The sequence below is a fragment of the Cucurbita pepo genome, chromosome LG15 (genome assembly GCF_002806865.2).
Source record: "Cucurbita pepo subsp. pepo cultivar mu-cu-16 chromosome LG15, ASM280686v2, whole genome shotgun sequence".
Lineage (NCBI taxonomy): Eukaryota > Viridiplantae > Streptophyta > Magnoliopsida > Cucurbitales > Cucurbitaceae > Cucurbita > Cucurbita pepo.
This window is the reverse complement of record NC_036652.1, coordinates 3,700,940-3,713,566: the sequence shown is the minus strand read 5'-3', so window position 1 is coordinate 3,713,566 and position 12,627 is coordinate 3,700,940. Positions and strand designations below refer to the sequence as shown.

At 33.4% G+C, this 12,627-nt stretch overlaps 1 protein-coding gene across 2 annotated transcripts; it reads left to right on the top strand.

The window, feature by feature from the left end:
• Positions 1–6,883: 6,883 nt before the first annotated feature.
• On the top strand, positions 6,884–11,657 carry LOC111811866 (casein kinase II subunit beta-1-like). 2 transcript variants are annotated; one of them, XM_023698902.1, is made up of 5 exons: positions 6,884–7,443; positions 8,722–8,940; positions 9,610–9,719; positions 9,800–9,965; positions 11,286–11,657. In XM_023698902.1, the coding sequence occupies exons 1-5, from the start codon at positions 7,191–7,193 to the stop codon at positions 11,414–11,416; spliced, it is 879 nt and encodes a 292-aa protein (XP_023554670.1). In that variant the 5' UTR covers positions 6,884–7,190; the 3' UTR covers positions 11,417–11,657. The 2 variants fall into 2 exon arrangements, with proteins under 2 accessions (XP_023554670.1, XP_023554671.1); XM_023698903.1 differs by having other exon boundaries at positions 6,885–7,443; positions 9,800–9,962.
• The last annotated feature ends 970 nt before the right edge of the window (positions 11,658–12,627 follow it).

Below are 12,627 nucleotides of genomic sequence, written 5' to 3'. Positions count from 1 at the left end.
TACATTTAACCCGATAACCCGACAACCCGGACCAATCCAACCCGAACTATAAGGGTTGGGTTGGGTTGGGTTCATTTTTCTGAACCTGAACTGACTTGGTTCGATTTCGGGTTCATGGGATAAAACCTCGGGTTGACCCGAGCCAAATAAAAATATATAAAATATATTATGAAATTAATTGTAATGGTAGGTTTGCGAGAGTGGTATTTCATCCTAACCTAAACTACTCACTCGTGAGTTTGACATCTATCAAATACATTAAAAAAAATATTTTGACCATTTTAGCGTTTACTATAGCTCGTGTAGGAGTGAGAGAATTGGATCCATAGAAAATTAGTTTTAATTGATTTAAAGATTTTAAAGATTTTGTTATTAAGTTGATAGAAGTAATTCTAAATTATAATGTATTTATTATTTATTTGTTCCAACATTATTATATCACAATCTATATATTTCTTTTATTTTTATAATAATTTAAGGTCCTCTAACTTGTTCGAGGTAAATTTATTTCAATTAAAATATTTTTATAATATTTTTTTATTTTTATACTATGTATATAGTATCCTTAAACTAATCATTTTTATTGTTTTTTTAATTTCATGATTTATCCTTGTATTTTTTCTACTTTCACCAATTCTCAACAAATGTCGATATTTTAGTTGTTTTTAATTTTATGAAAAATNTTTTTTTTTTTTTTTTTTTTTTTTGTGAATAATTATAGATTGTCTTTTATCTAAGATTGTATCCGAATAAGTATAAATTGTGGATAAATAATTTTTTTTTTAACGATTCGACAACCCAACCCGAACCCAACCAGAAAATTTTCAGGTTGGGCTGGGTTGGGTTGTGAAAATTTTCGGGTTGGGTTAGATTACCAATCCAACCAACTTGAACTTTTGGGTTGGGTCAAAAAAATCATTCAACCCAATCCAACCCGGACTATGTACACACCTAATCACATATCTTTACATGACAAGACATAACATGACATATATAGTATTTCATTTCATTCACAAGACGTAATGGATATCACATGCATACATAACATAACATAACATCATATGTCATTAAATAAAACAGATATACATAATAGTATAGTACATTAGTAGCCTAAAACATGCACCATCGTACATCATTCAATTATTTAAAATTACCCCCTTTCTCATATACTCCATTTCCAATGCCAATTTTTTGTAATCCACACCATATTTGCAAAAAAAAAAAAAAAAAAAAAAAAAAAAAAAAAAAAAAAAAAAAAAAAAAAAAAAAAAAAAAAAAAAAAAAAAAAAAAAAAAAANNTTTTTTTATTGGGTTGTTTTGCTTTTTAGTTGTCCACTCCATTATTTGCTTTATTCATTGTTTTTGCCTACTTTTGTCCTCAACCATGTTGGAATGTTTTTTTTCCTTCATTTATATATTTATTTGCTTCATGTTTCTTAATTTAAGTTCATTCTACGACCTTAGTTTTTGGCCACCACGAACGGTGATAGTGCACTGGTCGGTGGCGATGGCAATCGAGAGTGTTGGATGAAAGTCTCCTATCGACTAATTTAGGGAATGATCATGAGTTTATAATCAAGAATACTATCTCCATTGGTATAAGGCATTTTGGAGAAGCCCAAAACAAAGTCATAAGAGCTTATGCTCGAAGTGGACAATATCATACCACTGTAGAGAGTCGCGTTCGGTCTAACCGAGAGAAGGGATGAAAATAGAATAGAGAAGAATAGAGAAACAAAAGATTAATAAGTTTTCTTTTTAATTTTATTAATTAAAAAATTAATAAAATATTAATGAACTCGTCAGTATGTATAACATTCTATGAACTTGACCAAATAAGGATAAGTAGATGAATAGTTCAGTGATGATTTTAAGAGTTGCATAATGAGTCACACGCTCTCATTGACCTCAGAGAGACTTTGAGTGTTGTTGTCTTGAAAACATCTTAGAATTTTCATAGGGGTATTTTGGTCATTTACCACTTTAGATCTTGGACACGCTCTCCTTGACCTCAGAGAGACTTTGAAGTGTTGTTGTCTTGAAAACGTCTTAGAATTCTCATAGGGAAATTTTGGTCATTTACCACTTCAGATCTTGGTTTAAACCCTTGGCATATTCAAATGGACTAGGTAGTAACTTTGTATAATCCGTTTAAACCATGACATGAGGCTCCTCATCAAATTTCATGTCATTTAAATGTCACTTTTGTAATGGCCCTAAATTTTCTACTTAACCTAAGATCGCTGCTATCGTATACATATTATGAACATTTAATGCGGAATTGTCTAGTGACACCTTATAATAAAATCAACCTTCAACCTTGTATACTTTATTTCATGCTTTTGAATAAAACTAATACAAAAGAAATAAAACGAAAAACAATACAAAATGAAATGCTCTATACTAACCTAGATGCTACTAAATAGAAATGACCTATAGTCTACTACAAATTACATGTGAATCTATCCTAAGCATGTGCCACCGTCTTAGGAATTGTGATGCTAACGTCAGCCTTACAGAGGTGCCTTGCCTTTACTTGAAAAATATAATAGCACGTGGCTTGAGTATTTTAAAAAATACTCAGTAAACGACCCCCTATCGGGGTTATAATGCAAAGGCATACAAATGCATGCATGAGACCTATCATAATAGTATGTTTTCCTATAGTGGCTATCCTAACGAGCAACTTGAATGTGTAATAATTTCCTACACACGACTCACATGTGTGAGTATGGACCCACAAGTCAGTTCGCACACCTCTTAGGCTCCTTTCTGGTCGGGCGAGCATACACTAGGAGCTGTTGATGTCGGAAACTCGTTAGGAGTAGTGACCGTCATGGCAGAACTATGTCAAACATAATGATCGTTTCCCTGCCTAGTAGTGTACGCGTCCGTACTATCGTGAAGGAATAGGGGTATCCCCGATGCATGAGCACACAATAATGCATGAGATCTCTAAATCTTTCCATTTTAATTATCCTTAATACAACCTAGCTAACGTATTTTTCATACCATAACGTTTTCAATAACATTTTTCATAACGTTTATATATAATTGATTATAACTTTCATGCATATGTCGGAGTTGTATTTCATGCTATTTGTTGTTTTCATGTCAATGATATCATATCATTTATGTAATTTATAAGTCATATCGTAACATTTTCATGCTATCATAACATATCATATCGTAAAGCATAACAATTCATCAAACACATCATAATAGTCACATCACATAGCATTTACGTACTATTTCATAATAGTCTACATATATGGTCTATGACACATGCGAAACCACGAGCATGTGTCATCATACAACATTCAATTTATAACCTAACGAAGGTAGGACCACTTACTTGGTTCGCCTTAGCTGGCGTTCTCCCTAATTAATTACGTTAGCTCCCGCTCTTTGAATGCGTTTTAAGTTATTGCTGGTTGTCGTTTCCTATTAGACGGTTCATCACTTTCGTTAGTATTTCACAAATTTAATATAAATCTAACTAAAACTTGTGAAATGCGATATTAAAACAACCTCAATTACCTTATTTATGGTCAAAAATAGGTTCGGGAGAGTCGGAACGGTGAAAATTAGGCTAAAAATAGAATTATGAGCCGATAAACCGAGAATTGAGCCGTGGAGCCAGCCAAGACATTTGAGTTGTCTAAGCCGATGATGTGTTGCGTTGCAGGTGTGCCATAATCATAAATTTAAACTTACTCTATTAATTTAAACTAGCTAAGCCTAATTATGTGTAAATATTTTAAACTTGACTGATGTGTAAATGTAAATATTTTGAACTTAGATTCCAAAAATTTAAATTAGAAACTAGGTAAAAGGTAGTCATACTATCTTCGAAAAATTGAAACTAGAAGGAAATAATCCGAACATATCAAAATCAGCTAAAATGTTGCCCTCGAGCGATCAAAAAGCGTGTTCTCCAACTGGCTCGAACAGTTGAAGTAGGATGATAAAATGAAGTGAGGGACCTTCTTTTTACACGAGAGACCAATTCCCCACTTCTCAACTTTGACAATGTGGGATAATTTTCCTTCCTTTTATCCCCTCATTTTTGGGTTATTATAGTCCTTTTGTATCATGTTTCGTCGTCCTTGTCTTTTTAATGCATCCTTGTTCATTTTTAAATTGCTCAAAATATTGTATTTTTTAGTGTAATATTGTATTTTTTAGTGTCAGTCCACTTCATAGTTCGTGAATCGAAGCCTGAAAACTAAATCGTGACAATTGTCTCATACCATTAAGATGTGGTTTGAGACAAGTCAAGGCGACAGTTGGTGGGCATGTGACACGGGAGTAAAGGAGGGGCACATGAATAAATCTAAACCATATCTGAAAAAGAGAGATCATGAGAATAGGATATCTAAGAAAGACTTAAAATGTCGAAAGTTACTAATTATACTAATGAGGTGCACCTTCCCAAGTGTGCCTTGTTTAGAGCCGTCTTAGTTAGGTGACCTCCAAAAAAAATTCATTGAAAATGACAAAAGTACTGTTTGTTAAATCTTTACTTTTCTATTATCTTGATTTTATTCTTGATTTTGTTACATTTTTAAGAAAGAAAAATAAAATCAGAAAAAATGGTCAAAATAAACAAAAATAAAAAAAAGTTGCAGCTATTTTTAGGAACTGTAAACAGAATTAAAAAAAATACAGAACATGATGAATCAGCATGAAATAATATTGATTTTTTTTTTAAAAAAATTATTACCGAATAATGAAAACATGGAATTCCATTTTTTATTGAGTCAATTAAGTTTATATTCAAAATAGGTGAAAGCTCGATATAAGTGAGAATGAATTCAAGGATGAAAGCAACCAAATTTGAAGCTAGATAGAACTTTGGCTAAGGTCAAACAAGTAAGTGGCCTTGGTATTGAATAGGCTAGAAACTGTATGAGTTACAATTTATGATTGTTTGAGATGACGTACGATGATGCATGCGATATTTATGTTTACGATGTATGAGTTGTATCGTATGATGTCGTACACTAGTTATATGATGATGCATGAGCTACGATGTATTAGTTATGCTGTATGATGATGTACGATAACGTATGTGCATTATATGATGGTGTATGATGTACTTGATGTACTCGATGCACTTGATGGCTTTATGATGACTATAATGTCTTGCATGACGTTTACCCTAATATGATGATATTTTTCATATTAAGCATGTTACGTGATGATGAATGCCATATTGCATTAGGTCGATAGATCGACCTAGGACACAACTCTAATAGTATGAAAATGATACTAATATAAATATCTAACGAGCATGTGTTACTAAGCGTAACAAAGAGATGAGAATAAGATTGTGTCAAAAGAGATGTTAAGATGAGAACTAGAGGGACCTCATGCATGTTGTATGTACATAAGCATAGGGATACTTGCCCTTTATGATGATGAGTGCACACGCGCACAGTATGATGATGAGGGTGTTCATGGCCAGCATGACACTAGGGGTTCCGCTGACCTCCGGATGTCGCTACAGATCGCTAGCTTGATCAGAGATAGTTTAGGGGGTGTGCAAGCCGTTTGGGGATTCGCACTCGCATGTAGGGAAGCACTACACATCCATAGTAGTCTGGACTGGAGGCTACCCTTAGTAAGAGATTTGAAACAGATAGGTCCCTACAGCATATTTGCATGTGATTGCATTTTGTATGGCCCCTATAGTGGGGTAACTTACTGAATATTCTTCGAAATACTCAGGTCGTGTGCCACATTATTTTCAGGTGAAGGCAAGACATCCATGTACGGATAACGACGGTATCGTGAGAAGAGATTGTGGCACGTACATAGGGTAGATACATATTTAAATTCCTTGTTAGGTTAGAATAAGTTATTTTTCATTTCATTGATTTAAATTATTTTGTATTTATTTTTATTTTCTTTAAATTTCAGTATTTCGTAATAAATACGAAAGACCATGATTGTGCTTTCCATAGTTAGAAGTTGTTTTAAATGTTTTCGACATTTATACTATAGATAATGTATTCTTTCAAGAGTTATATTACCCATTTTAGAAAAACATGATACGTTAGTAGCGACTTTGAGTGAGTAGAACTTTAGAGGGTCGTTACATGTGACCAAGGACAAAACCCTTGTTGATTTGTGGGGGATAATCTTCACTCTTAGAAACGAGAAGAAAGCAACATGGTCATGTCTAGCAGATGTAGAGGAATGTCGGGACCATTAAATTTCAAATTTGAATTTGAAATCTTGATCTGAATCCGACGCATGAGTCATATAAGTGAATAATGTAAGATTAGGATATAAAAAGTTACCTATGGACATTTGATACATAACTCCAAAGAATAATAATGTATCATTCTAATATAAAAGTAACTACTCTATATTGTCCATTCTGAATATAAGCGCTTTGCTTTAGGCTTATTCAAAATGTCTCATGTCAATGGAGATAGTATTTATTGATTATAAACCCATGATCATTCTTTAAATTAGTCGATGTGGGATTTTCATTATCCAACATGAGGAACAAAATAAAGGGAGAAAGAAGGGAGGGAAAAATATGAGAGATGAAATTGAATAAGAAGATAATTTATAAAGAATAAATTATTTGCTTTTATATATTATGAGCAAAAAAAAAAAAAAAGATTGTTTTTTATTAATATTACTCTGGAAACGTATTACTAATTAAATTTTTTATTTAATAAAAAAGTTTAAGATTTAAAAAAAAAATTAAGATATAATTTTTTTTAAAAGATTTTAAAAATAATAATAATTTATATTAAAAATAAATAGTATAAATATTTTATAAGTAGATGAATATGTTTTTATGATAAAATATAAAGTTAAAAAAAAAAAAAAGAAAAAAATTATTTATTTAGGCTAAAAGGCGAGTTGGCGCTGCCGATTAATCGTGAACCACGGAGCGAAGTTGCACAGATTTGATCGTGGCTCTGCTCTATCGCTGTGTGATTTTTTGGTTAAGGTTTTGGAATCCGATAATGCCTTCTTCTTTGCTCTCTCACTCCTTCTTCTCTCTCTCAGATTCCGTTTAGCAATTTCTTTGCTTTTCAATTCTTCTTCTTCTTCTTCTCCTCCTCCTCCTCCTCCTCCTCCTCTCCGTTCCCCTTTTCTGGGCATGTTTCTCCCACAGATTTAGCCTCTTCATCCTCTCTTTTTCGGCCCCTCAACCGGCGGCGATGCACCGGGACCGTCCTGCGTTTGGCGGCGTCGGCACCGGCGCCTCCAAGTTGGACGTCACTCCCATCGATCGGAAGCGCATCAATGAGGCTCTCGATAAGCAGCTCGAGCGATCCTCGCCCTCGACTTCTCGTACCGTCATTAACGGCAAGGATAATAAGCCCTCTGCGCCTCAGTCGGTTTTAATGACGAAGCCGCCGTCTGATCAGAGAGACTCTCACTCTGCATCTCTCTCTAAGACCAACTGCTCTGGTTGTTCCACTTTTTCTCTTTGTTTTTTTTTNGATTTTTCTTGTCTGCGTTACCATCCGACTTGTTAGTTTCAGCTCTTTTTTCTCTCGTTTTTGGTCCTCCTTTGTTCAGGTTTTAATTGGGATTTTTGTTTTTTTAGCTTTGTGTGTAAGTTATGCATATCTCTAATTTGACCTACCTTCTTCTCCTGTTTCCTTTTGCGTGTCGATTTGGGAATTCAAGGATCCGATAGTGCCTCCCATGTTTAGATGATTTAGAGTTCGCTTCTAAGGTGTCTTGTGTTAACTGATATCAGCATTTTCAGATATTTTGCCTACTGAAGGATGGTTTTGTTCACTAACTTCAGCAAGGAATCATTGTTATTTGTTCTGATCCTCTTGAAGTGTGCCTTCCATTTCGTAAATTTTGTTTGGTTGAGAAGGATCTCTGTGCTGCGCTGTTTACATGGTGTATAATTAAGTGATAATATGTCCAAATTCAATATGCGTGCGCGTGCTTGTGTTTTGAAAATGAAAGATGAACAACAAACAATAATGTTAATTTTACATTCTTCATCTTGTAATATATTTTCCCACTGTTCTATTTTAATAAGGGGGGCGGGGGATCAATATGGAACTTCAAAATCATGGGTTTAAAAGAATTTCTTGAACTTTTTTGTTTCAAGCAGAGGATATTATTTGGGGGTGGAACTTAAGATTGTTGTTCGTTTGTGGAACACTAGCTTTATGAATTACTGTCAGCAGAGTCTAAATGATTCACTTGATACCACTGGCTTTTGTCCCCTTCTTTTGTCAAATAAAAAATAATCATTTCACATAGCTTAATTTCAATGCCTGCCAATGGAATAAAACCTGAAATACTTGGTGGAATGATTAAATACTTGATTAGAGTGAATGTTGTCCCTGCTAGTGAATTCTGATTTTGATTATTGACTGATGAGAGGATATATGATAGGCTTAATGTTTGTGGTTTTTTGTGACATAATTTCAAAATTGTTGATGTAGATGCTATTCAGGATTAGTTGCTGTCGAAGAACATACTCCAACTTGCTGTCTTCACCATTCTTCTCTATTATGAAACTAGAACAGATAACATATTGCTAATTACTCAATTGATAACGGGCATTATTAACTTGCAGATAAANTTTTTTTTTTTTTTTTTTTGTCTGATTGTTTGGTTTTTAAGAGTTGGATAAAATTTCTTTATAAATTAGTTACAATATGATTGTTTTATAGTTTGTTGATCTCTTGGACTTATAATCTTTTGGTTTAATTGCAGAGGAGTCTGAGACTGACAGTGAAGAGTCAGATGTCAGTGGATCTGATGGTGATGATATATCTTGGATTTCATGGTTTTGTAATCTGCGAGGAAATGAGTTCTTCTGTGAAGTGGATGATGACTATATACAAGATGACTTTAACCTTTGTGGGTTAAGCAGCCAAGTTCCATACTATGATTATGCTCTTGATTTGATTCTGGATGTTGAATCCTCTAATGGTAAGGTTAATGCATTTTATGGTATTCTGACATGTTCTGCCTCGATATCAAAGAAATCATTTATTGAGAAGATTTCCTTTAATAAATAAATAAAATCTAAACTGGCTTTGTACGTGTTCTCTTCGATGTAGCTAATGCCATTACAATAGTAACTTTACAACAAGATTGCTCATGCTCAATAACATAAGGGAAGCCATCAATAGGATATTGAAAGTCATGAAGGAATTGAAATAGCCATTCCTCCCATTTCTTTGGAGATAAAACCCTTCGTTGTATGAATTTTCCCCCCCTTAATATCCGTGAATGTTTGAGCACGCTTGCGTGCACCTTGAGTAATTTTATTGCACAACCATTTGATATTACTTCTATATGTTGTCAAGAAAACTCCTAGAACATTAAATTCTATTGATAGTTACCATGGTATGAACTAAGGCAGGTGGCCCCCATGGTTTCAGTCTTTTCAAGTCCACTATATTTTTTTCAGCCCCCAATAACCGATAGGTCAACTCATAGTGATTTGTGCATACTTTCTATGATAACTATTATTCTGTCATTTCGGCTTATCGACAGTATCCACTATTCTAATTTCTCCTATAAAAATATCTTAGCTTCAATCTCCCATGTGAGTGTTGGTAGTCAGAAATCAATTTGAATGGGTGAAATGTGCAGGTGATATGTTTACAGAGGAACAGAATGAACTAATTGAATCTGCAGCTGAAATGCTTTACGGTCTAATTCATGCGAGATACATATTGACAAGTAAAGGAATGGCTGCTATGGTGAGTATCTTCTTTTGAGTCTTCTTCTTATATATGCTTATGCTACCAGAGGTCAGAATAACCCATTATGATTTTTGCAGCTTGACAAGTTCAAGAATTATGACTTTGGGAGATGCCCTAGAGTTTACTGCTGTGGACAACCCTGTCTTCCTGTTGGTCAATCAGACATTCCTAGATCAGGCACCGTCAAGATATACTGTCCAAGGTGTGAGGATGTTTATTATCCTCGATCGAAGTATCAAGGTAGTATCCTTAATTTTTATGATCATATGTTCATGCATTTGTTAATTTACTTTTTTTTTTTTCTAACAAGAAACAACTTTTCATCGATATTGAACTTCCAAAGGGGAGTAAAATAGTGAAAAAAAAAAAATACAAAAACAAGAAATTTGAGACAATTACAACCATATAAAGAATGACCATGAAAAGCTTTTAAAGAAAAAAGAGGTTTTCCAATAACTTCGCCTAAAAGACTTTGAGAGCTTGTGAACTTTAGCTGAAGCTACGAATAACCAACCATCAATGTATCTTTCAAGAGATTCACATGTCAGTCTGATGTAACATCCACATAAAGTCTCCAAGCTTGTTTTTTCTTTTTTCTTTTTCATTCTTAAGCACTTCAAAAACTGCAAGCTTAACATCTTCTTCATTTCAGTAATGTAATTGGGATGTTCGATGGGAATTGTTAATTCATTATATCCAAAATGGCCTTCGCTGATAGCTGCTTCAGAAGCACCACTTGATTCACATTTTCCTAATTCGAATGGCAAACCTAGAAATGGATTTGAGAGCAAGACTAGCATGGGTAATAGGACATTGTTTACCCTTAATGAGAATAACCTAAAATCTTCTTATGAAAAACAACTCATTTAAGAGCTTTAAACTTAATTCTTCATCGAAACTGAAAAGTCTCATGCACATTAATGCTTTATAACCATCCTAGTCATAATGATTGTTTCTTTGAGTTTATTGAAAATCTTGATAGATGAGATATCCTCATTAGTACTTGGTCTAACGGGGAGTTAGTCTTGAAAGGTTGGTATAAAATTTTAAGTTATGTTCCTTTAGACTTGAATCACTTGATAAGTAATGGGAACATATTAGTATTTGAAAAGAAAATGTGACATGATTGAAAATGTAAATTAGAATCATATGGTGTTGCTCACATTTTTCTAGTGTCTATGGTATAAAAATGAAGGAATAAATTTATGCAAACTTAATTGAATAGCCCGAAGGACAACTGTGAGTTTGTGGTATCTCCTCTTGCTGGAGAATTTGATAGCCATCAACTTTTCCCAACTGTTGATCCACTTTGACCAGATGGGAAATGGTAATTTGTGGATTAGACATGAAAAATTACAGTCTTCTCATGTTTATTTTTATTTGAAACTCTTGATTTTCAGATTTTGTATGATGCATTTTATGGCTACACAATATTTGTTTTCAACCACTGAATTGCATTTAAGACTATATATTGTGAATGATAAGAATCTATTTTAGATGAACAGCAGTGTCTTCACATGCTCAATTTTGGTTTACTTCATAAGTTTCTTTAACTCTATATAGACATTGATGGAGCTTATTTTGGAACTACATTTTCTCACCTCTTCCTGATGACATATGGTCACCATAAGCCACAAAAAGCGGTTCAGAGCTACGTTCCAAGAGTTTTCGGGTTCAAGATCCACAAGCCATGAAGCTGAAACTTTAAAAGCATTCACTTGGGTGAGTTCTATGCAATCTTTATTTGCTGAAATTTATCTGGGAAAGACATGCTTTTGAGAATTAGTTTAGCAGATGCTTCCTTTGAGAATTAATTAATAACGAAGAAGATTCCTCCCTTTATCCGCCTCGCAATGTTAGGATGAGGCATTCATCTACAACCCCTTGTGAATGGAGGTGCCAATTCTCATGATGGCTCGTATTTGGTGAGCTTCTTTTGAANAAAAAAAAAAAAAAAAAAAAAAAAAAAAAAAAAAAAAAAAGAGGAAAGAATGAACTCTTTTTGGAAGGTTAAGTGTGGAGATTGCTGTCTTGTTTAATCTGTTTATTCATCTAACAGTTTCCTTAATGACAATTCAAATATAGCTTGTCACCATGCCTGCCTTGCATGTCTTTATAGTCCCAAGGTTATTATTCCTTGCAAAGTAATGATGGGGTGACTCAATTAGTCATGTCGTTTTCATATTTGTTGAATGCTCTATTCTCTGTGTTTGCTTAGTTCTAAAGATTCCACTTCTTTGGAAAGTGCTGTGTTCATATGAGATTTTTAGCATATACCATTGATTGTGCTAGAAGATCATCATTTTATTGACTTTTTCAGGTCTATTTTGCTTTCACAGTAAAAAAAAATGGCAACACAATGAAAATGAATGAACACTAGGATGCACAATTTGTCCACATACATTGGTTGTCTATGATATTTCCAGTCAAAATCATAAATTAAAGTTGTGTAGGTTACTTATTATTATTATTATTATTAAATTCTTTTGGGGAAAAGTCTTTGGAAATATGAACAAAGATTCCAGGAGCCTTTGCCAATTCCCCAATATCAAAGAAATGGGATAAGCACAACACCTGAATTCCAATCTGTATCAAAATCACATTCTCAGCTTTAATTTCGACCCTTTCCCTACCTGAAGGATCAAAGTACAACCAACTCGGCATATCCCATGCACANTATATATATATATATATATATATATATATATATATATATATGTATATAGTTTCATGTTTGAATATAAAATGAACTTTAAAATGATATATTAAAAATTTTGTAACTTTTAATGTTGTATTTGTTAAGTTCTCAAGAACTTTTCACTATTGTACATTTCATATATTTTAAATGTTTACCAATTAACTAATCTATTAAAGAAAACCAATATTTAAGTTTCATACACCTAAG